Source organism: Peromyscus leucopus, chromosome 20, assembly GCF_004664715.2.
Source record: "Peromyscus leucopus breed LL Stock chromosome 20, UCI_PerLeu_2.1, whole genome shotgun sequence".
NCBI lineage: Eukaryota > Metazoa > Chordata > Mammalia > Rodentia > Cricetidae > Peromyscus > Peromyscus leucopus.
The window spans coordinates 39,003,292-39,026,234 of record NC_051080.1 but is presented as its reverse complement, the minus strand read 5'-3'; the positions used below and the strand labels follow the sequence as shown (position 1 = coordinate 39,026,234).

Here is a 22,943-nt window from a genome sequence, read left to right as displayed (position 1 = left end):
AGCCATTTAAACTATAGGGAGAGCCATACTCCCTGTAGGGAGCATGGACAGGTACATTTACACTAGGAAATTCATACATTTACATAGAAGTATATAGAAACTGATGTTTCTACCTTATGCTTACATAACACTTTGTTTACAATCACTCTTCTCCACTTGGAGGACAGAGATTCTTTTTTGTCTTCTGTAGCCCAGGCTGGCCTCAAACTCACTATGTAGCTGGGGTTGGCTTTGAACTGATCCTCCTGCTTCTATCTCCCAAGCGTCGTAATTACAAGTGTGTGCCACTAATAACACATTTCAGCCTAACAAGTTAGTAAAGCAAGCAAAAAAGCTATCCCTGTTTTGTAGATGAGAAAAACAGGCGCCGAGACGTGCCCACGGACTCGCATCCAAGTCTTTAAGCAGGCATTGACTAACTTCCTAAAGACGGAGATCAGCAAACACAGGGCAGGTGGGGAGGGGCTCTGGGGCTCCTCTACTCGGTGCACCCAGGGACGGGCTCACTAGAGACACGGCAGGGCCAGCTGAAGAAAGGTCGGCCTGGGCTGCGGGGGCGGGAAGGCGGGCTGCAGGGGAGAGACTAAGGGTGGGGGCAGCAATGGCCGCTGCAGCCCAGAGAGGGGCAAGCCTTGGGAAAGGGTGTCGCTTGGGGTTTTGTTTCAGGAAAGGTGTGCCTGGTTCAGAGAAGCCAGGTGAGGGAGGAGAGGGAAATGGTCGCGCCAGGTCCTGGGGGGCAGGGTTTAGGTCGCACCGACACGCCGGGCTCCGGCAGCAGCTCCAGGGCGCAGGCCAGGCAGACGTGAGGGGACACGGGCAGCAGCCAGCGCGGATCATGCCGGCGATGGGTCCTCTCGAGGAGCAGCACCGCTTCTTCATCCCTCCCAAACGCTGCGGGATAGTCAGCAGCCGTCCTCTGCCCCACAGCCATCTCCAGGCTCCGGCTCTGCAGCGCAAGTTTTCCCGCCCAGCTTTTGCGCAAGCGCACTCGGAAGAGCGCGCCGCACACTGTACGTGCGTGCACGTGTCTCCTGTGCCCCGACGCCGCCAGTGCAGGCGAGCAGCGGCTGCTAGGGTGGTTTATGTCGGCAAGGACTGTGGGTTTGTACAACTAAACCCAAAAGGACTGTGCATGGGCCGGGGCAGGAATTGGTCCTACTTTAGTAAAAAGTAACTGTCCTACTTTAAAGGAAGGAAAATCAATTTCTGCTATTATTTGCTTGGGTTTGTATGTTTTTAGAGTCAACGTTATGTAGGAGTGTTTGTCTGCGTGTATGTATGTGCACTATGTGAGAGCCCGGAGACTGCAGAGGTCAGAAGAGGGATCCACTGGAGCTGGAGTAAGGGAGGCTTGTAAGACACCATTTGGTGTCGGAACCAAAACCAGGTCTTCTTCACAAGCAAGCGCTCTTAACCCCTGAGCCATCTCTCCAGCCTGTCTTTGGTTGGCTGGTTGGTTGGTTGGTTTTAGTTAGACTCTCATGCACTTCATACTGGTTTCAAACATGAAATGCAGCTGAGGATGACTTTAAATTCCTGATTCTCCTGAGACTGAGACAGGAGGACTGCTCCGTAATTTCTGCTGCACCTAAATTTTTTGGAAGTCAGTAGTGCCAAAACACACTCAAAGAGAGGGGATTTCACAAAGCATGAACACCCGAAGGGAGAGATCACTGGAAGCTGTTTTACAGGCTTACCACAGTGTGCGTGTTATGGAAGAGGTAGAGAGATTGCTACAGGAACATCCTGCCGGCAGTGGTGGACAAAACAGAAAGAACACATTAAAACTTAACTGGGTGGCAGAATTATAGGAGCTTTTTGTTGTTTTTAGGAAATAAGCAGGTAGAGGACTCTATGTACTTGAGAATGATCTTGAATTCCTAATCCTTTGCCTTCACCTCCCAAATGCCGAAATAACATTTTCTAAGTGTTCTTCAATGTGTAGCTTTTTATGATGAATTAAGACATAGGTAGAAGAAAAATAGTTTGTTTATACAAAAAGAAAAGTATGTAGAGGCTAAAGACAGCTCAGTGATACAGCACTTGCTCAGCATGCACAAGGCAAGAAGCATCGTAAGATTGGCTCTGAAGATTCCCACTTGATTAAACTATTAGCTCTGGAATGTCCCAGGGTGGGCTAATACAACAAATAATTATAGTGGGCAATACTATAGAATTGAGGCAGTGTGGACGGTTTGTCTGTGAAGTTTGTTCACGGGCAGCAGAGCTCCAGGATTCAACCCTCCTGTCCCCCCACTTTTTAAAGACAGCGTCAACTTGTCAAACCCTAACTAAGCCACAAGTTCGGTCTTAATTAGGGTTTCTATTGCTGTGAAGAGACACCTATGATCATGGCAACTCTTATAAAGGAAAAATATTTAATTAGGGTAAGCTTACAGTTTCAGAGGGTCAGCCCATTATCATCGTGGTGGGACATGGTGCCGTGCAGACAGACATGGTGCTGGAGAAATGGCCCAGTGTCCTACTACATCTTGGCTTTCAGGCAACAGGAAGTGGTCTGAAACACTGGGCATGGCTTGAGCATCTAGGAGACCTTAAAGCCCACCCCCACAGTGACATACTTCCTCCAACAAGGCCACACCTCCTAATAGTGCCACTCCGTGAGCTTATGAGTGTCCAATTACATTCAAACTAGCACAAGGCGCCTCTCCTGGCTCTATGTTTTTGTTTTAAATAACTTCCTGACTCCAGTTCCTATTGCCCATATACTCCTGGGTTTGGGGCCATCCATTAGAGTATGGTTGACCTATTAAGAGCTACCCCTTAAGGAAAACTGACTCTCCTCTTCCACAGAAGCCGTCAAGTACCCACAGCTCCTCGGGAGTGGATGGGCTCACCAGTCCCTTCGCACTCTGTGCCGGGATGTGGACTGGCTTGATCTTGCACAGCTGCTGTGTGTTCCTGAGTGCAGCCGCCCTGTCAGATTCCAGAAGACACTGCTTCTCTCTGGTCCTCCTCTGTTTCTGCCTCTTACCGTCTTCCTGTCCCCTCTTCCTCAATGGTTCCCAGTCTTGAGAGGACCCCGCTTCTTTGTAATCAAAGGGGGTCTCGTGCAGAGAACTACCCTGCCCTCCGAACAACCGAGGCTGAGTACCCTGCTTCAGTCAGGATTGGCTTGGGAATGGGGCAAACAATGCTACGATAAATCCTCAGTACAGGAGCTGGGAGCCTGGAGGAAGAGGGTTAAAGTTAGGGTTGCTAGTAGATGACCCCAAATTGACCTACATTCTGCTAACCTTAAAAGATGCACGGTAGAAGTGGCGTCTGTGCCATCCACAAAGTATCCCAAATCCCCAAAGAGAACAGTCGGACAACACACCACAGGAATCTGCAGCCCTGTGGGGTCCAAATAATCAATTTTATTAGAGGCTCTGGGACTAACAGGTCACTCTCATGTTTTCTCTGACTTGTGCCCTAAGGACTCTGGGCCTGCGGCCTACTTTTTAAGGCCGTACTGTCTGAGAAAGAATCTCAAGTGCCTCATAAAACCAAACTTCTGTGAGACTGCTGGATTTCGGGGTGCCCCATTTGGGTTCCCAGGTGCCTCGTGTTCCTTGTAGCTCTCCTTCTTGGGGACAATTACTCCTGTACAGCCATGTCCTGGTGGCTCGAGGTCCTTCTCCAAGGCAGTGGGGACTCTGGTGTTGTCCTCCTTTGTAGATGGGGCACTCGCCTTGGGAATTGGGGTAGGATTCCTCGGGGTAAGGAAAGGAGCCGAAAGCTGAGGCTTAGCCAGCTGCGGTGACCATGGCATCTTGCTCAAGATGGTCATGCTCAGCCGGGCTGTGGCAGAGTGGACATTCCCTTTGAAGCGGGAGGTATGTGTAGAACAGAGGACAGGTGGCTGCCAGCCCCCTCTGCCCTCTGCAGGTCCCACGCTTCCGCTTCTCAAGTGTGCAGACTGCTGACATTTGAGTCTGGGGAGCTCGGAGGCTTCCCTTGGTACGCATTCCTTCTTCCAGTGGTTGTGGCCTTCTGTGCAGGATGGGGCCCTCACTCTGCTCGAAGCCCTCTCTTCCACATGGGAGACTCCAGGCCTGACCATTTTTCTGCCCCTGCTGCTCTCGGTGGAAAGCTCCTGGACCTGTCCTGGGCCACACCAGCTCCTAGACTCTGCTGCTGGCCTGAGAATCCTCGGAGCAGGATTCTTGGCCTTCGGGGCCTCCTCTTGGATCTGTGGTTCTCTTGCACCCCCTGGTGGCCTAATTCTCCTGGGTTTCTTAGGTGGAACGGAGCTGCGCGTTGGCTCTGACTTGGGTGGCTTACCCTTCTCCAGAGCCTGGACTTGGGTAGAAAGTTTTGAGCTTTTCCTTTCAGGACCTGGACGGCTTTGAGACCTGCCTGGAGACTCGGGGCCTAGCAGGGATCCCTGGGGCTCACAGTGCTGTTCCTGTTGCCTTTGGCGGTCCTGGTCTGTGCGCGATCCAGGCAGCCTCACTCCAGCCCGGGGCAAAGCGCAAGACTCTAAAAAGTGAAAAAGCAGGTAAGACTCCAGGATTCGTCGAGGGAGACCCCACCTCAGGTGTGCAATCCTCCTCTTCATGAGGGACTCCAGGAGCAGACGGTTGCTCTTCTTGAGGGCTGGCCGTTTGGACAGAGCGGTGAGAACAACAGGTACGCTTGCCGGAGCCGCGGCAGCTTGGCAGACTCGGGGACACAGGAGAGAGGGAAAGACAGAGGATGGCTGAGACTGTGGGTGGGGGGGCTGGCATGTCAGGCTGGGAGCCCCTGCTGGTTCCACCCTTTTGTCCCTTTCTTGGCTTCTTTGGGCCCCAGGTTGAGCCCTCTGGGAGCTTCCACCGACCCCACCTCTGTGCTTCCGGGCAGGGACCGGACCCTGCCTGCTTAGACGTTCTTCAGGACAGGGAGCAGAGTCTAAACCATTTCCAGCAACTGGCTGCTTGTGTCTAGGGGTTCCATGTCTAAAAGTGAGAGAAGCAGGCTGAGCCAAGCTGTGCTTCCTGCCTGTGGGCCCCTCTCTCACGGAAGAGTCACCTTGAAGACTGGACCTGACAACATCCTTTCTTCTGACCTGCTCCTTGTCTCCCCTCCTCCACGTATGAGACTGGTCAGACTCCTCAGCTCCGCATTTTCTCTGGGCCTCTACATCCTGGATTTCTGCAGCAACAGCTCTACCCTTGCTCTGGATCCTTTGTCCCTGGGTCTGAATCTTTCCATCACTTTCTCCCACTGACTGTCTCTGGTTCTCTCCCAGTGAGGCTCGGCTCTCTGGGCCACCATCACCTGTGAAGTTTCGCAAGTTTCTCTTCCTTTGTTTTTGAACTCCTGCATCATTCCCCCTTCCGAATTTCTGCGGGGTCTTCCACTCTAACAAGTAGGTCTTTCCGTTAACTTTCCTTAGCACCCTCTGAGTCTTCCTCCTGGCTCTCTGGATCTTTCTACCATCCTCGCTTCCAGCCTTGCCCCAGGTTTTCTTCTCCAAGGCCCCATTTTCTGAAGCCTTCTCTCCTCTGGCCTGTCCCCAGCTCCTCCGCCTTGTAGAACGGCTTCCTCTGGTTCCCGTCAACTGTCCCTGGTTCTTGCTCTCGGGTCTCTGGGTCTTTACATCAACGTCACCTCCAGCTTCTCTCTGGTTTCTCTTCCCTGGTCCCAGCTTGTCCACGCCACTTTCCTGTTCAGTCTTTTCCTCGTTCCTGCTCTCTCCTGCGTGAGTCTCCAGAGGAGTCTTACCTCTTAGTTGACCCTGAGGCTCAGCCTCAGGTGGCAGGTTATTTGTCCCATCATCTCCACCGCGTCTTCGGTCACTCTCCAGGGCCCGAATTCCTGCAGTGTGTTCCCCTCCAATCTGACCCTGATTTCCCCAACATGATATCCTGAGTCCTCTGTCGATTGCAATCAGCACCAGTCTCTGGTTTCCCCACCAGGGCGCCTGGATCACCACCCAGTCCTCTTCTCTTATCTCCTTGAGCTTCTTCATCCCCAACTGAACTTCATGTCTCGACAGGTTCTGGTCCTCTTTCTTCAGTGCTTGGGTCTTCCTGGCGTTCTCGCTTCCGCTCCATCCTCGTCCCTCCCCCGCTGGAGTCTGGACCTCATTCTGAGTTCTAACCCATCCGTGTTTCTCCCACTCCAGGGCCCGGGTCTCTTCACTGTCCTGTTGTTTGATTTCTCTCAGGTTCTCCCTCCCAGATGTCCGGATTTTCACACCATCCTCACTTCCCATCTGGCCCTTGTTTCCTCCTTCCTCTGCCTCGGTTTCTGTACCAGTATTACCTCCGATCGGGTCGCGTGTCCCCGGATTTAGCATTTGGGAATCCTCACTATTCTTCCTTCCAGTCCCGCTCCGTGTCTCCAGTCCTCGCTCCTGGACCTCTGCCTCCTCCTTCCCTCTAGCTTCCTTCTCATTCTTCTTCCCCCGAGCCAGAGTCTCCACAGCATCCTCCTGGCTCCCCCACTCTGGTGTCTGAGTTGCTGTGTCCGTTTTGCATCTGACCTCTTCTTGATTCTCTCCCATATGAGCCTGGGTGGAAGGATTCCTGTCTCCAGGTTCCCTCTGGGTTTTCTTCCATAGTTTCTCAGTTGGTTCTCTATCTTCAATTCCCATTTGGTCTTGCTTCTCCCGCTCTGGCACTGAGATCTCTCCATCAGTTTCTCTTCTTACTAGTCTCGGGTTTCCGCACCCCAGGGCCTTAGCCTCTCCATCCTTCTCCATTCCAAAGTCCATAGGGAGGAAGGGGTCTCCAGATGCTTGTATTTCTGAAGCAACCTCCTTTCTGCTCTTTCTCTGGTCTGTGCATTGCCGGGTGTCTTCACTATATTCTCTGCCTACAGTCTGAGTTTCACCCTCTGGTTCTGAGGGATCTTGTGGGCTATCCAGGGACTTCTTGGTGGGTGGTTCCAAGTGTTGCTTAAGAGGACCAGGCAGAAGCCGCCTGAAGCAGAACTTTGACCTCTGAACTAAAGGGAAGTTTGGGAGAGAGATGGCTAAGGCTGTGGAGCTGGGCTTGTAGTTCAGGCTCACAGGCTCCATGGACACCAGCTTCTCCTGGGAGGGAGCCAGCTGCTGCTCTTTTCTTCGGTACATGTCCAGGGAAGGGTGGGCCTGGCTACTGCTGGGACACCAGGGGACTTGCCATACTTCCCAAGAACTGTCCTGGGGGAGAAGACAAGTGCTTGAAAAGGAAGGGGTACAAATCATGGGCTCAGAAGAGCTGTGGACAACCCAAGGCAGGTCTTGGCCTGAGTTCTGTGGGGACAGCAGGTACTGGGTGGCCCATTGTTGTCTGAGGCTCTTCCTGTAACCCCATCTCTGCCTCTGTGTCCATTGTTGGACAGGAACATCCAGGTCTCTGATTTTTCCATGAGTAAAGAATTTGTGAATCATCCCAAAGAAAGTTTCACATCTGGTGGAGGACACTTCCCATCTCTGCGGCGGCACCTGGAAAGTAAGGACTGAGAAATAAAGCTCTGGCATACAAATGATCTCCTAGATCCCCTACAGAGCTGACTAAATGTCCCACTACCCGGATGAAGGTACTTGTGTTAAAAGGGGGGGGGCACTTCCCCTAAGCAAACAGCCTTATTCACTCTAATATAGTGAGAGATGGCTCTGAGCCAGGCACCGTTCTGTGTGTTGGGTACCAAAGTGAACAAGACAAAGTCCCTGCTGGGAGCTATATTCTAGACATGGAGGAAACAATAACCAAATATATAACTATCGGGGCTGGGGATGGGGCTCAACTCATAGAGTCTTTGCCTAGCATGGAAAGAATCCACTCCAATAATCTCGGCACTTGGAAAGTAGACAAGGGAGGATCAGAAGTTCAAGGTCATCCTTGGCTACATAGCAAGTTAGAGACCAGCCTAAGCTATATGAGATCCTATCTTTTTTTTTTTTTTTTTTTTTTTTTTTTAGCTGAGAACTGAACCCAGGGCCTTGCGTTTGCTAGGCAAGCGCTCTACCATTGAACTAAATCCCCAACCTGGAGATCCTATATTAAAACAAAAATCCATGCTAGTACCCCCCAAAAAAGCATTTGAATGGAAATAAATGCGAAGTAGGGGCTGGAGTTAACACCACTAGACAGAATAGTCAAGGAAGGCCTCTCGGAGGAGGTGATATTTGGCTAGGAAACTGAATGAAATTAGGGGCAGACCAAATGACACCTGAGTACTGTAGGCAGAGGAGACATTAAGTATAAAGACCCTAGGAACAGAGCAAGCAAGGGTATGTCCATAGAAACAGCCAAGAAGCTCAGTGAGAACGTAATGTTGTTCAACGGCATAGCACGGTGCCTAGTGTGGGAGGCCCTGGGTTCTACCCCAGCCTTGAAAACCAAGGAAGAAGAAGAGGGGAACAAGGAAGAGGGGGGGAGCACCCAAGGGATCAGAATGGAGCCAGCAACAAGGAGAACCCTGGAAGATGAGGTCAGAGACAGGTGCAGGCTAGATCCTATCAGACTTGGGATTGAGGCAAGGGTTTGAGTTTTATAGGGAGTGGACTCACAGGGGGTTGTGGAGGGGAGAGCTTTGATCTGTTTTTAAAGTCTGTCTGGCTCACAAGCACAGTATTAGACGTAAGGTCAATGTTGAATACTTGCCATGTGATTTCGTACAGGTCTGCATTATCAGCAATCAGTCCCTTTGAGTGCACATTTTGGGGCTTCAGGTTTTTTTTTTTTTTTTTCAGTGCTGGAATTTAAACCCAGGATCTTCTAGTACTTGGGTTTTGGTCTGGTTTTTTTTTTGTTTGTTTGTTTGTTTGTTTTGTTTTTTGAGGGGTGGTCCTTTTGTTTGTTTGGTGAGAAGTGGAGGAAGGCAAAGCTTGAAACCAAGTCTAGTACGCCTCCTGATCATCGTCCTGAGTCCTGGGATTACAGGCATAAACCACCATACCTAGTTTTATTTATTTATTTATTTAGAGACAGGGCTGCTCTATGTAGCCCTGGCTGTCCTGGAACTTACTACATAGACCAGGCTGTCTTTGACTTCACAGAGATCCGCCTGCCTCTGTCTCCTGAGTGCTGGGATTAAAGGGGTGCATCCCAGGCCCAGCTTCATGCCTGGTTTTCATGGCTAGTGTTTGAAGCCAAGGCCTTATACAACCTAAACCAACATTCTATCACTAGGCAACTCTCCTTGATGGTCTGTTTCTTTTATCTTTCATTTTATATCTTGCAAAACCGAGTTCTGTAGCCCCGGCTGGATGGGAACTAGATATGTAGACCAGGATGGCTTCAAACATGGGACAGCCCCTGCCTCTGCCTCCTGAATGTTGGGATTACAGGCTTGTATCACCCACCACACACACAAGCCTATGTGTATATGCCATAGCATAGGTGAGGAGGTCAGAGGTCCATTTGTGGGGATTGTTTTCCTCCTACCACCAATTGTGGGTTCTGGGGACCAAAGTCAGGTCATCAGGCTCGGCAACAATCATTCTGACCCAATGAGCCATCTTGATCACCCCTGCTGGTGTTTCTTAATGTGGGAACTACACATGGGTGTGTTTGGCTTGTAAAAGTTCGCTGATTTATACACTTGTAATTGTGTGTACATATTATAGCTTTTTTTAAAGGAAGAAGGAAGGCTACACCAGGCAGAGACAGACAGCCATTACCATGGCCCAGAGCTGCAGGCTGGTGGCTCTGCCTGGGTGTCGTAGTGAGGTCTCTAGAATCATAGCTATGACTTATGGATTTCACGGAGGGTTCCTAAAATTTGCAAATGGATTGAGTGTATAGAGTGAAGAACAGAGATGAGTCCTGGCTTTAAGGCCTAGACGGTGGTTATACAGACCAGCCGAAGCTCTTTAGTTCACCTCTGATACACAAGACACCGAACAGGGTCCATGTAGAGAGTGACTAACAGTCTCGATGCTAAGGAAGTGGCCTCTTTACCTTGATGGCATTCCTCTTGCTGGTCCTGGAGACCCGGTACCAATACTGTTGGATCTGCCAGATCAGAAAGAGGCAGAAGACGAGCAGGTTACCACAGCACCGGGGATCCCTGCAGCTTTGATCCTGGGACAGCAGGCCTCTTACTGGCTCCCACTCAGGGCCCTGGAATGGGCCCACCACGGCACAGGCTCCCAGAAGTGGTAGCAACATGGCAAAGCTTAGGTCCGGTAGATGGTGTTGGGAGGAGTGGGGAGGAAACGCTAGCGTGGCTGGCTCACTCAGTTTGGGGTGGGGTACCCCTTACTTCACAGTCCCTCTGTCACTGGGGCCACCTCACAAAGGAGCCTGCCTGCTGCTGCACTCACTTTCAGCGCTAGCTAGTAGTTCTGGCCAGCAGACCCTTGGTGGAGGGAGGACACCTCTCCTGGCCAGTCCAGACTAGGCTCAGACAGGAGCTCCAAGCTGGTGGGTTATGCCCCTTGTGGCCAAACGGCTAAACAGCAGGTTGGGCACAGATCAGACCTGCTCAGCTTTCCTTGACCTTGGTTCCAGAGCCTTCAGGAACAGAGAGGGAAGACTCATCCTCAACTCCCGGCCATAAATCTGTGCCCAAGTAGTGACTGATAAATAGGTTAGGGTGATCCCTTGGCCCCTAACCAATGGAATTGAAGACTAGGCAGAGGACTTTGAATTGGAGAGGGCTAGTGGTAGCCTAAACGCTTACCTCGTTGATGGGTGTTGGGCGCATTTGGACAGAAAGAATAGCTCCTAACGTTCTACAGCATGACAGGATAACTGTGATTGGCAACAACTCATTGGATTTTTTTTTTTGTTTCTGCTTCTTGGTTTTGAGATAAGACCTTTCTATATAGCCCAAGCTGTCCTCAAATTCACATTGATCCTCCTGCCTCAGACTGAGTGCTGGGAATACAGGCATTCATTATCACATAGCTAATTAAACAAAAAAAAAAACCTTTTTTTTCTTTGAGATAGAGTATCACTATGTAGCCCTACCTGGTCTAGAACTCACTACACAAACCAGGCTGACCTTGAACTCATAGAGATCTGCCTGCCTCTGAGGTATTGGAACTAAAGATATGCACCACCACACCTAGCCTGTATAAGTTAGTAACAGGACCCCAGGAGCAAAACTATCTAGGCCAGCCTCCACCACATCACACAAGGTTCTTAAAGAACTGTATCTCCAAATTAATCACTGTCCTCCCCTCCCCTCCCCTCCCTTCCCCTTCTCTCCCCTCCCTCCCCTCCCCTCCCCTCTCCTACTTTTGCTTTTCTGAGATTTCTGGCTTGGAAATCACTGTATAACCCAGGCTGACCTCAAACTCACAGCAATCCTCCTGTCTCAGTTTTCTAAGTGCTGGGATTACCGGCACAAGCCACCAGGCATTTACTTTACTAAATAAAATAAATTCCATTTCTAGAGTTAAAGAATACAGTAAGCTTCTCTACTCTGCTTGGTGGGTTTTTTACTTCTCTGAAACAGAGGCGACCTTGAAGGAGTAGTGTCTCGGCAAGAATAAGGATGATCAACTCATAACAGAACCGTCTAGAGAAAAACTGTTTGGCCCCGAGGAAAGAGAACTCGGGAGGAGGAAGGCTGCAGGGGACGTGCTGGGCATCTCCACATGCGCTCTGGTTTAAGCCTTTCTGAACTCTGGTGTGAAGAGAGTAAGTGTCCTCCTGCCTGACATGGACAGAGTGACAAAACCTACCATACCATAGAGAAATCCATGTCCCTAGTAGCAAGTAATCCATAGAAAATTTAATTTCTTTGAATCCTCTCCAAAAGTTAAAAAAATAAATTTAAATCTTTTTTTTTGTTTGGTTTTTTTTTTGGTTTTTTCGAGACAGGGTTTCTCTGTGTAGCTTTGCGCCTTTCCTGGGACTCACTTGGTAGTCCAGGCTGACCTCGAACTCACAGAGATCTGCCTGCCTCTGCCTCCCGAGTGCTGGGATTAAAGGCGTGCACCAACACCACCCAGCTTAAATCTAAATCTTATAGCAGGCCTTTTCTAATGCTATTGCTTTTTTTTAAAAAAGTGTAGTCCTGGCTGGCCTGGAACCCACTGTGTAGACCAGGCTGGCCTCAAACAGAGATCCACCTGCCTCTGCCTCCCGAGGGCTGGGATTAAGAACATGAGCCACAGTTCCCTGTGGATTTTGTTCTCTCTTGCTGGACCAAGCAGCAGCATTAGAGGTGTGTTCTCAGTGCTCTTTGGCTGGAGAACACCGACAATACCATGAGATCAGTACTGTTCTGTTCTCAAACTAGTGCCCTTGGGTGAGTCCTACCAGACTCTTTATCCAGATTCTATTTTTGGTTGCCATCACCAAAGAACCCTAGTGAAACAAGCTCCTCCTTGTTAGGTCTGGCATGGCACCAGAAGAAAGGGACTCAGAAGGGCCAGGGCAGAGTTCTCAGTGTGCTTGCAAAGGTCGACACTGAATAAATATAAAGTCAACAGATGATCCCAAGAGCAAATGTAAGAAGGCCATGACTATCTAGCAGGGACAATTACTTGGTCAAGTAATTAAGGTTTCAATGAAGAGGTACTAAATAGAAATCAGCTGAATGGAATAAGTCACTTTGTATTATATTTCTATAATAAAATACCACAGACAGGCTTCTTTGAAAAAGAGTTTATGTTGATTCATAGTACTGGCGATTCAAGGCTAAGGGTCCTTTTCTACTAATGGCCTTCTTGTTGGCAGAGTGTCAAGGTGGTCATAGTGTTTTAGGCTTATAATCCCAGCACTTGGCAGGCTGAATAAGGATTACTGTAAATTTGAGGCTAGCCTGGGCTACATAGTGAACTCTAGGCCAGAGATCTACAGTGAGATCCTGGAGAGATGGCTCAGCATTTAAGAGTACTTGCTGCTCTTGATCAGGACCGGAGTTGGGTTCCCATCACCACATTCCATCACACACCTTTAATCACAGCACTCAGGAGGCAGAGGCAGGTGGATCTCTATCAGTTCAAGCCAGCCTGGTCTATATAGTGACTTCTAGGCCTCCACAGTGAGTTCCAAGCCAGCCAGGGCTACATAATGAGGCTCTGTCTCAAAAACAAACAAAAACACCTAAAATAAGATGAATAAATTAATCCATCAAGATCCAGTCATGAAGGCTCTACTCTGATCTAGTGGTTAATCTAATCCTAATTACTTCCCAAAGATCCCAACTTTAAATACTAAACTCAGATTGTAACCCACACTCTTAGAAACATGTTTTTGTTTTGTTTTTCTGAGACAAGGTCTCATATAACCCAGGCTGGCCTCAAATTCATTAGGATGAATGAGGATGACCTTGAACTTCTGAACCTCTTTCCTCTACCTCCTGAGTACTGCAATGACAGGTGTAGGTAGGACATTGGCTCCTCCTAATACTATTAACATGATTTTAGGAACCAAACTTCTGTATAAATTTGGGGAAATAAGTCATAGTCAAACCATAGCATATTCCTAACAAGACAGAGATTGGCAGGAATGGGGAAAAAATTGTCATGTGCTCAGTAAAGCAAAAGGTAGGTAGGGCTATCACCGGAGGGGAGGGGATAGAATACTGGTGGATGAGGGACCAGACATGGCGAGTATATAGCACAAATTTCTAGAATAAATTGGTCTCCAGAATATGCCAGCAGTTATTTAGTTGCTAACAAAAGAAAAGGACAAGATGATTCTGCAGGAACTCAGGTGGATAGAATTAACTAGATAATTAGGTATGGTGTGCTGACTTACTGCTCATGGTCATAAAAACACCATGCCCTGACCGGGGTGGTGGCACAAATGCCTATAATTCCAGCACTTTAGAGGTGGGGGCAAGAGGTCGGGCATTCAAAGAGGAACAGGAACTCATCTTCACAGCAAGTTCAAGGGCAGCCTGGGAAACATAAGACCCATCTTTTTTTTTAATTAAAGATTTATTTATTTATTTATTTATTTATTTATTTATTTATTTATTTATTTATTTATTTATTTATTATGTATACAGCATGTATGACCAGAAGAGGGCACCAGACCTTATTACAGATGGTTGTGAGCCACCATGTGGTTGCTGGGAATTGAACTCAGGACCTCTGGAAGAGCAGTCAGTACTCTTAACCTCTAAGTAATTTCTCCAGCCCCATAAGACCCATCTTTAAACAAAACATCCAAAAGTAAAGAGAGAGACACTTCCTTTGGCGTTGTAGACCCTGGTGAGGTATCCGTGCTACTGTGGGAAACTCTAATGAAATCCACTGGAACGGGCCTGTTGTGGGTACACTGTGAAGACATGTCACTGTTTTACCTTGCCTGCCAAGGTACCTTCTGATTTGTTTAATAAACAGCTGAATGACTAATAGCTAGGCAGGAGAGGGTAGGTGGGATTTCTGGGGAGACAGAGGAACTCTGGGAAGAAGAAAGGCAGAATTCGCCAGCAAGACGTGGGGAACTTGGACTTACAGTATGGAGGACAGGTAGCGAACCATGTAGCAGAATGGAGATTAATATAAATGGGTTAATTTGAGTTTGTTTTTGTTGTTGTTTGGTTGGTATTTTTCTTTCTTTCTTTCTTTTCTTTTCTTCTTTTTTTTTTTTTTTTTTTTTTTTTTTTTTTTTTTTTTTTTGAGACAGGGTTTCTCTGTGTAGCTTTGGTGCCTATCCTGGATCTCGCTCTGTAGACCAGGCTGGCCTCGAACTCACAGAGATCCACCTGGCTCTGCCTCCCAAGTGCTGAGATTAAAGATGTGTGCCACCACCACCCGGCTCATTAATTTAAGTTTTAACAGCGAGTTGGGAACAAGCCTAAACTAAGGCCAAGCTATCAAACTTAGTAAGAAGTCTCCGTGTCATTATTTGGGAGCTGGTGGTCCAAAGAAAGTTGGGCTACACATGCCTTTAATCCCAGCACTCAGGAGGCAGAGGCAGGTGGATCTCTGTGAGTTCGAGGCCAGCCTGGTCTCCAAAGCGAGTTCCAGGAAAGGCGCAAAGCTACACAGAGAAACCCTGTCTCGGAAGAAAAAAAAAAAAAGAATACATAGGTTTCATTTCCCCGACAGTGGAGGCTGATTGAACCAAGTAAGTCGGAGATATAAAATAGTACCCAACAGAGATGAGGAGCAGTCACTGAGACAATCAGCAAGCATTTTTTGGAAATGTTCGGAGACGGTTTTGTTTTGTTTCCTTTTAACAAGTCTTATCAGATGTGCACAAGATAAAGTTTAGTGTGGGGAATGAAGGGTCTGATTTGATATATATTTTTTTTTGAGCCATGGTTTCTCTGTGTAACAGCTCTGGATGTCCTGGAACTTACTCTGTACACCAGGCTGGCCTCAAACTCAGAGATCCGCCTGGCTCTGCCTCCTGAGTGCTGGGATTAAAGGCGTGCGCCACCACCGCCCAGCTATATTCACTTTATTATTGTTATTATCATTTTATTTATTTATTTACTTAGTTTTTCGAGACAGGGTTTCTCTGTGTAGCCCTGGCTGTTCTGGAACTCTGTAGACCAGGCTGGCATGGAACTCAAGAGATCCACCTGCCTCTGCCTCCAGAGTGCTGAAATTAAAAGAATGTGCCACTACCACCTGGCTTCTATATTCACTCTTTTAAAAACAAAAGTTTCATTTCCTGTGTATGGGTGTTTGCCCGAATATAAGTCTCTGCATCACAGTGCTCATGGAAGCTAGAAGAGGGAGTTGGATAGCCCTGGAACTGGAGTCATAGTTGTTAGTTGCTGTGTGGGTGCTGGGAATTGAACCAATATTTTATGGAAGAGCAACCAGAGTTTTAGTGCAGCATTAAGGGGCAAGCATGCGATGGTGGCACATGCCTTTAATCCCAGCACTTCGGGGGCAGAGGCCAGCCTGGTCTACAGAGCGAGTTCCGGGACAGCCAAGGCTGTTACACTGAGAAACTGTCTCGAAAAACCAAAAAAAAAGGGGGGGGGGGGATAGAGTGGGGTGGGGGCATGGCGCTGGGCAGAGGAAAGCAGGCGTGTTATTAAGACTCCAAATACAACCTCGCTGTCATTCCGTAATTCATCTCCCCACTCCAAACCGACTGTAGAAATCACCTAAGTGAATTCTAACTCCACGCCCCACCAGAAATATTGATGAGGCAGATCTCAAGAGGAAGAAAATATTTACTTGGAATTTGACTAACACTGAGGGATTAGATAGGTGAGCTTTTATTTTGTTTCCTTGAGGAGGAAGACAAGGTCTCAGGTAGCCCAAAGCTGGCCTCGAACTTGCTATGTAACCGAAGCTGGCAACGAACTGATTCTCCTGCCTCACTTTTCAAGTGCTGGAGTGACAGACTGGCCATCACCTCAGGCTTGAGAAGACGACTTTCAAAGGGTACACGATATGCTTTAAAAAGAAAAAGAAAACAAACAAACAAAAAAAAAACAAACAAACAACAACCAGGCAATAGCTGGGCGATAGAGGCACACACCTTTAATCCCAGCACTTAGGGGAGGCAGAGGCAGGTGGATCTCTGTGAGTTCCAGGCCAGCCTGGTCTACAGAGCTACAGAGAAACCCTGTCTTGAAAAACTTAAAAAAAAAAAAAAAAAAAAAAAAAAAAAAAAAAAAAAAAGCAATGAAATGGCGACCGTTGGAACCCTTTGTATTGGTGTGCCACTCCCGAATGTTTACTTATTTTTTATTTTTTGTTTTCTCGAGACAGGGTTTCTCTGTGTAGCCCTGGCTGTCCTGGATCTCGCTCTGTAGCCCAGGCTGGCCTTGAACTCACAGAGATCCACCTGGCTCTGCCTCCCGAGTGCTGGGATTAAAGGCGTGCGCCACCACCGCCCGGCTCCCCGAACGTTTAATTCACGGTTTGGGGCCAATCATTTAAACTAGGACGCTAATAAAATCCAGTAAAACACGTTCCTTCAATCCACAGACGACTGCAGCCCTTGAGCACTGTGGGAACGGCACCGGGACAACGTCACTGCGCGCCCGGAGTGACATCACTTCCGCTTCCGCTTCCTCCCGCGCAGGAAGTGATTTCCGCTCCGCTTTCTGCGCCGCTTTTCGGCCTGTCCTGAGGTGTGCTGTTCTCGAGTCGCGGCGAGTCCGGCGCACCGCAGCCATGGTGAGCGAGCGCGTGGGGCCGCCAGCGCGCGGAGCGGGGGACGCGGGCGGCGGGGGGCTCCGTCCCGCGGGAGGCGTAGTGCGCGCGCGCCATCTCGCCCGCCCCGCCATGGCCGACCTCCGGGTCCCGGGTTAGAACTCGGGCGGCAGAGTCCAGAACTCGGGCGGCCCGATCGATCGGCTTTGCAGCGGTGGGCGTGGCCAGAGGCCGGGCGAGGGGAGAGGCCCGGCGCCGCGTGGGGAAAATGACCGCCCCACGTGGGGTGGTGGAGGTGTCTGGAAAACTCGGTCTCCGTTCCCTTTCGCTTGTTCTTTTTTCTTGTTAAAACGATCACTTGAAGATGACGAGAAATCACGGCGTAGTCAGCCCCTGCCCGCTCCTTTCCCACGCCCGGGGTTCAGGAGAGTGGCGCCGTGGGGTTTGCGTCTACTGTCCGTGTCTGTCGGGAGCTAACACGGCTTGGGGAATTCAGGGGCATTTGGTTTTGTTTTTAATTTGGGGTCAGGGAGAATGTGGAGTGACCCCGGCCGGAGGCCCAGGAAAGATTCCTACGGTGAGACTCAAAAACCGGAGGTCCTGGTTGCACCACGTGTGACGATAACGCTCGATCGTCGCCACTTTAATGTTGTGGAGAGAGGGTCCCAGGTCGTGTTAGGATTGGAGCGTAGTATGGAGGAAAGAGTTTGGCGAGCCCTTTCACGTCTGTATGAGATTTAATCCAGCACTTGGGTTCCAGATCGGCTTTAGTAACTTCGCGCCCCCACCTCCGAGGTTTAGGCACTGGCTGTGTCTGGTTTGAGGAAGCCTCTAAGCCAGCGCTGAACCAGTGAAGAGTTTGAGATCCGGTGCTCTCCGGTTGAATTGTGCCGCAGTTTGCATCGACTGTGAAATGGGGATAACGAGTTCCCTGTAAGGTTTGCAGTGCGGTCCTGCACTCCTTAAGGACGGGTGCGCGCTGGCTTGGACTCTCAGCCTCCAGAGTGCTAGGATTACAGATGTGTCCCACCACACTAAAGCTGGTCGGTCAGTCATTCTTGGGCCTCTTGATTAAAAAACCAGGATGCTGCTGCCACAACAGGTGTACTGTCTACAGTAACCTTTTTATAATACACAAAGAATAATAAAGTGTAGTGTGGTAAATAACATAAGACAGTAACGTCAAGTGGCAACTTTTAATGTACTGTGCATAATTTTATGTACCACTGTATACAACCAGAACTTTTTTGCTAAAATTTCAAAGTGGCTAGTGTCACTGGCCTTTTTCAGCTCCGTTGGAATTTTATGTGAGCAGGGTCTTGTTGACAAAGGCATTATTAGGTTATGTGTGGCTGTAATTTGCTAAATCAAAATCATGCGTGTAGCTGGGTGGTGGTGGTCCACGCCTTTAATCCCAGCATTCGAGAGGCAGAGGCAGGTGGATCTCTGAGTTCGAGGCCAGCCAAGTCTACAGAGCCAGTTCCAGGACAGGCTCCAGAGCTACCTAGAAAAACCCTCTCTTTAAAAAAAAAAAAAAAAATCATGCATGTTTGACTATCAGGTATACAAGTAGACCAAATCGATCAAGCTAGGGATTCAAGTTGGCTAGCCTGGGCTGTATATAGCAAGCCTTGTCTCAAAAAAGGTGTGGGCCGAAAATACAGATCCGGTGCTTCCCTAGCATGTGCAAGGTCTTGAATTGCCAACATCACAAAAACATTATGAAATTAAGTGGTTTAACTTTTGAATTTTTTTCCCCCAGAGCTGAGGACCAAACCCAGGGCCTTGCCACTGAGCTAAAATTTTGTAATTATGGGTATATGTGTGTGAGAGCTTGTGTGTATGATTGCTCTTGCACTTAGGGTCCAGAAGACAGCATTAGAGAGTGGTCAGACCTGTGTTAATATACATATTCTGTCTGTACTTGGTTGGTGTCTTTGTTGCATTGCTAGGGGCTGTTTTTGAAATTGGGTGTCATTTATCCCTAAAGTAGAGGGGTGGGTATGCGTGTGTATGTGTAAGGAGGGGACCAAGCTGGTCTCAGTCGTTGATAGTTTGTAATTTATCTGAAATACCTTCTGGTCTCACAGACAGAGGCTGATGTAAATCCGAAGGCCTATCCCCTCGCAGATGCCCACCTCACCAAGAAGCTGCTGGACCTCGTTCAGCAGTCATGTAACTACAAGCAGCTTCGGAAAGGAGCCAATGAAGGTGAGACAGGCACAGGGTGATGCTGGGGTGCTGAAGGCTCCTGTTTTCAACAGGGATCTCCTGGATTTCTAGTTTGGAAGAAGGGCTGGATATTTTATTTTCACTCTTCTTCACTTTCTATTTTATTTTGTGGAGGCAGGTCTTGGTGTGCTCCCAGGGTGGCCTCGAACTCCCCAACCCAAGCAGTCCTCCTACCTCAACTTCTTAAATAGTTGGGCTAATGTGCATTCTAGAAGTTCTTTACCGACCAATGAAAGATCCATTTGGCATTAGATGCAAAAGGTGGTTAGGATGTAGAGCCATCATTGGTTAACATTTTGCTATATTTGCCTTTTCTCTCTGAATATATAAATGTGTTTTAGCCGGGCGGTGGTGGCGGCGGCGCACGCCTTTAATCCCAGCACTCGGGAGGCAGAGGCAGGCGGATCTCTGTGAGTTCTAGGCCAGCCTGGGCTACCAAGTGAGTCCCAGGAAAGGCGCAAAGTTACACAGAGAAACCCTGTCTCGAAAAACAAACAAAAAAATGTATTTTATTTATTTTTGTGGAGCCATTTGGAAAGCAGTTGTTAAAACTGTATGAAGTTGTACTCACTCTTTAGAACCATCAAAAAGAAAAGGATTGTAATGCTTTTCAGTATTTGGCAACTGTGGGAGGCATGAATTTCAGTGGTTCTCAGAAACATTTTTCTTTTGTATGTGGAGGGGGAGGGAGAGGGAGTTGCAGGGTAGGGGCAGACTGGGGCTGAGGAGTTTTTGTGTTTTGTTGGTTTGTTTGTTTGGGAGAGCCTCGTGAACCCAGGCTAGCCTCACAATTTACTATGTAGCCCACCTTGAGCTGATCCTCCTGTCCCCCTCAAGTGCTGGGGTTATAGGTGTGCGCTGCCGTGCTTAGTTTGTTGAATGAACAATTTTTCAGTGGACTAAGTATATGGGCCATGACATTTCTGCCTAGAAAAATTAAAAAAACCAAATAGCTTTCTGTAGTAGAGATTTTTTTTTCTTAATTTATTTCATTTATGTGCATTGGTGTTTTTACCTGCATGTATGTCTGTATCAGATCCTCTGGAACTAAAATTACAGACAGGTGTGAGCTGCCATGTGGGTGCTGGGAATTGAACCCAGGTCCTCTGGAAGAGCAGTCAGTACTCTTAACCGCTGATCCATCTCTCCAGTTTTTGGGTTTGGTTTGGTTTTGTTTTGTTTTTTGAGACAGAGTTTCTGTGTGTAACAGCCCTAGCTGTCCTGGAACTCGCTCTGTAGACCAGGCTGGCCTCAACTCACAGAGATCCTCCTGCCTCTGTCTCCTGAATACTGGGATTAAAGGAGTGCGCCACCACTACCTGGCCGAGCGGCTTTGTTTTTTAAGATATTAATTAAAATATCACATTTGAGATTTTAGGGGACCCTGAAAAAAAGGGAATCTTTTACCTATGTTGTTGGCAGAAGGCAAAGCAGACCGCTCATGGGCCTGTTCTGCTGTATCCTCCATTCTTGGTGGTCACATATGAAAGAAGGTGTGGACTATGGAAGGCAGGCCTGCTGTGAAGGAGGATGGGGTGTGTAGCTGTTTGAGGATCTTTTTGGATTGAATCTTCTCAGAAAGTGAGGTTTGAACAGAGAGCTGAGGTCTTGGGGCAGGTTAAAACTATAGACACATTACTTTGTGTGGTATATCCTTATGCTGAGTGGGTGAGAAAGACATGAGGAAGGACTAAGTATTATTACATTACAGGGCTGCTCCAGGCAGAAAATTGGTTGTTTTGTTCTCTCCATGCCCCCAGGCCTCTTTGAGACAGGATCTCATTATGCAGCTTTGGCTGTCCTGGAGTCCACTGTGTAGACCAGACTGGCCTCCAACTCAGAGATCTGCCTCCCAGCTGCTGAGACTAAAGGCGTGCACCACCTCGCCTGGCGTGTCCTGAGCTTTGTGTCCTTGTATGGGTTACTTTTTCCTTACTTTGCTGTGGCTGCTCTGCCCAAGCCCCATGTCATCTGTTGGCTTCATGTCCTGTCTCAACAGCCACCAAAACCCTCAACAGGGGCATCTCTGAGTTCATTGTGATGGCAGCAGACGCCGAGCCCTTGGAGATCATCCTGCACCTCCCACTGCTGTGTGAAGACAAGAATGTCCCCTATGTATTTGTGCGCTCCAAGCAGGCCCTAGGACGGGCCTGTGGGGTCTCCAGACCTGTCATCGCCTGTTCTGTTACCATCAAAGAAGGCTCCCAGCTCAAGCAGCAGATCCAGTCCATCCAGCAGTCTATTGAAAGGCTCCTGGTGTAGGCCTGCGGCCTCTGCCCTTTCCTGTCTACTCCTGCCCCACTTGTGTATCATATTGTCTGTTAGCATGTGGTGTTTTCAGCCAGTTTCTATTATAAATATTGTACTACATCCGGTTCTTGTATTTTTTGTTTGTTTTGGTTTTTCGAGACAGCGTTTCTCTGTGTAGCTTTGCGCCTTTCCTGGATCTCTCTCTGTAGACCAGGCTGGCCTAACTCACAGAGATCCGCCTGACTCTGCCTCCTGAGTGCTGGGATTAAAGGCGTGCGCCACCACTGCCCAGCCCAGTTTTTGTATTTTTGTCTTACAGGGTTGTTTTATCCCCATCTCCTCATCCTCTCTTCTACCATTTTTTAATCTTTTAAAAAAAAATGAAAGGATACCTAAGACAGGTGAGAGGCAGAATGTCACCAGTTAACAGCAGGAATAAGCAGGAAAAACCTAAGCCAGGGATAGTGTCTATTTTCACCTGCAGACTCATTCCACTGTGCAGGGTAAGATGAAGTAGCACTGGTCCCTCAAGCCTTTGCATACAAGATCTCCATAAATGTTAACAGGACTGAAGATCTTTCTTTGGGGAGCCGTCCCTCCCGCCCACCATCATGTGTAGAGGAAGTCTGATAATGTTAAGCCGATGTCCAAGTGCCATTTATTAATGTTTGTGTGTTTTTCATATGTGTAACCTTATATTCTCACCCCATTCCCTACTGAGGGTATCAAGGCAGTAACAAGTCAAAGGGATGGTCTGCAGCCTGGGTGAGTTTGACTGCCTGGATCTGAAGAGTGACAAGGACAAAATAGTCAGTTTGTGCTGGAATAAAATAAAGGATTCTGGGGCTGGAATTTACAGCAGAGACAATGCTATCAGGAACATCCTGTCCTTGGTTGAATGGGGATATTTTTGTGGAGCCATTTGACACCCACTTTGGGAGGGAGGCTTTATCTTTTTCCTCCCACAGCATGGGTCAGATGTATTCTCTATCACATGAAGAGAGTGATAATAATGTTGTTCATTCTTGAGCATCCTAATAAAGAAATATGTTCCTACTTCACTTTAAATGAAATGGCAGCAGTACCTGACTTTCAGTTTTATCAGCTAACATTTAAAATGAAATGCTTAGCGTTTCTAGGGCAGTTGTAACATGGGGAGGGGGAGCCTTGACACATGGTCTGGGTATGTAGACCAGGCTGGCCTGAATTCTCAAGAGATCCTGCCTCCGCTTCCCCTGCTGGAATTACAGGTATGCACCACCACTCCCATTCAGCAACCACATGGCAGCCCACAGCTCTCTAACTCCTGCGTCCAACACCCTCACACAAACATACATGCAGGCAAAACACCAAAGCACATAAGAGTAAAAATATATATAAAAAAAGGGGGGCTATGTAAAGCTATCACCTATCACACAAGTCTCTGGCTTGGTAGTTCAAAATTCTCTTGTACAGTCACTGAAGTGTTACCATTCTAGAACAGGAGTTTCCTAACAAGTTGGTT

The 22,943-nt window shown here is 48.4% G+C and overlaps 2 protein-coding genes across 2 annotated transcripts; one reads left to right on the top strand and one right to left on the bottom strand.

Moving 5' to 3' along the window:
- Positions 1 to 3,361: 3,361 nt before the first annotated feature.
- On the bottom strand, positions 3,362 to 10,163 carry LOC114694389. The gene is made up of 2 exons (XM_028871305.2): positions 9,882 to 10,163; positions 3,362 to 7,420 (listed from the first exon to the last, which is right to left on the bottom strand). Exons 1-2 carry the CDS (start codon positions 10,089 to 10,091, stop codon positions 3,458 to 3,460), a joined length of 4,173 nt encoding a protein of 1,390 aa, XP_028727138.1. The 5' UTR covers positions 10,092 to 10,163; the 3' UTR covers positions 3,362 to 3,457.
- A 6,662-nt stretch (positions 10,164 to 16,825) lies between these two features.
- On the top strand, positions 16,826 to 21,562 carry Snu13 (small nuclear ribonucleoprotein 13). The gene is made up of 3 exons (XM_028871235.2): positions 16,826 to 16,981; positions 19,048 to 19,168; positions 21,189 to 21,562. Exons 1-3 carry the CDS (start codon positions 16,979 to 16,981, stop codon positions 21,449 to 21,451), a joined length of 387 nt encoding a protein of 128 aa, XP_028727068.1. The 5' UTR covers positions 16,826 to 16,978; the 3' UTR covers positions 21,452 to 21,562.
- Positions 21,563 to 22,943: the final 1,381 nt, after the last annotated feature.

Bases quoted from the DNA above. Each gene is read 5' to 3' on its own strand.
- LOC114694389 (XM_028871305.2), bottom strand. From the start codon at position 10,091: ATGTTGCTACCACTTCTGGGAGCCTGTGCCGTGGTGGGCCCATTCCAG. The intron at 7,421-9,881 runs GTAAAGAGGCCA...CTTACTTTCCAG, and splicing joins GCAAGAGGAATGCCATCAAG to GTGCCGCCGCAGAGATGGGA.
- Snu13 (XM_028871235.2), top strand. The intron at 19,169-21,188 runs GTGAGACAGGCA...CTGTCTCAACAG, and splicing joins TCGGAAAGGAGCCAATGAAG to CCACCAAAACCCTCAACAGG.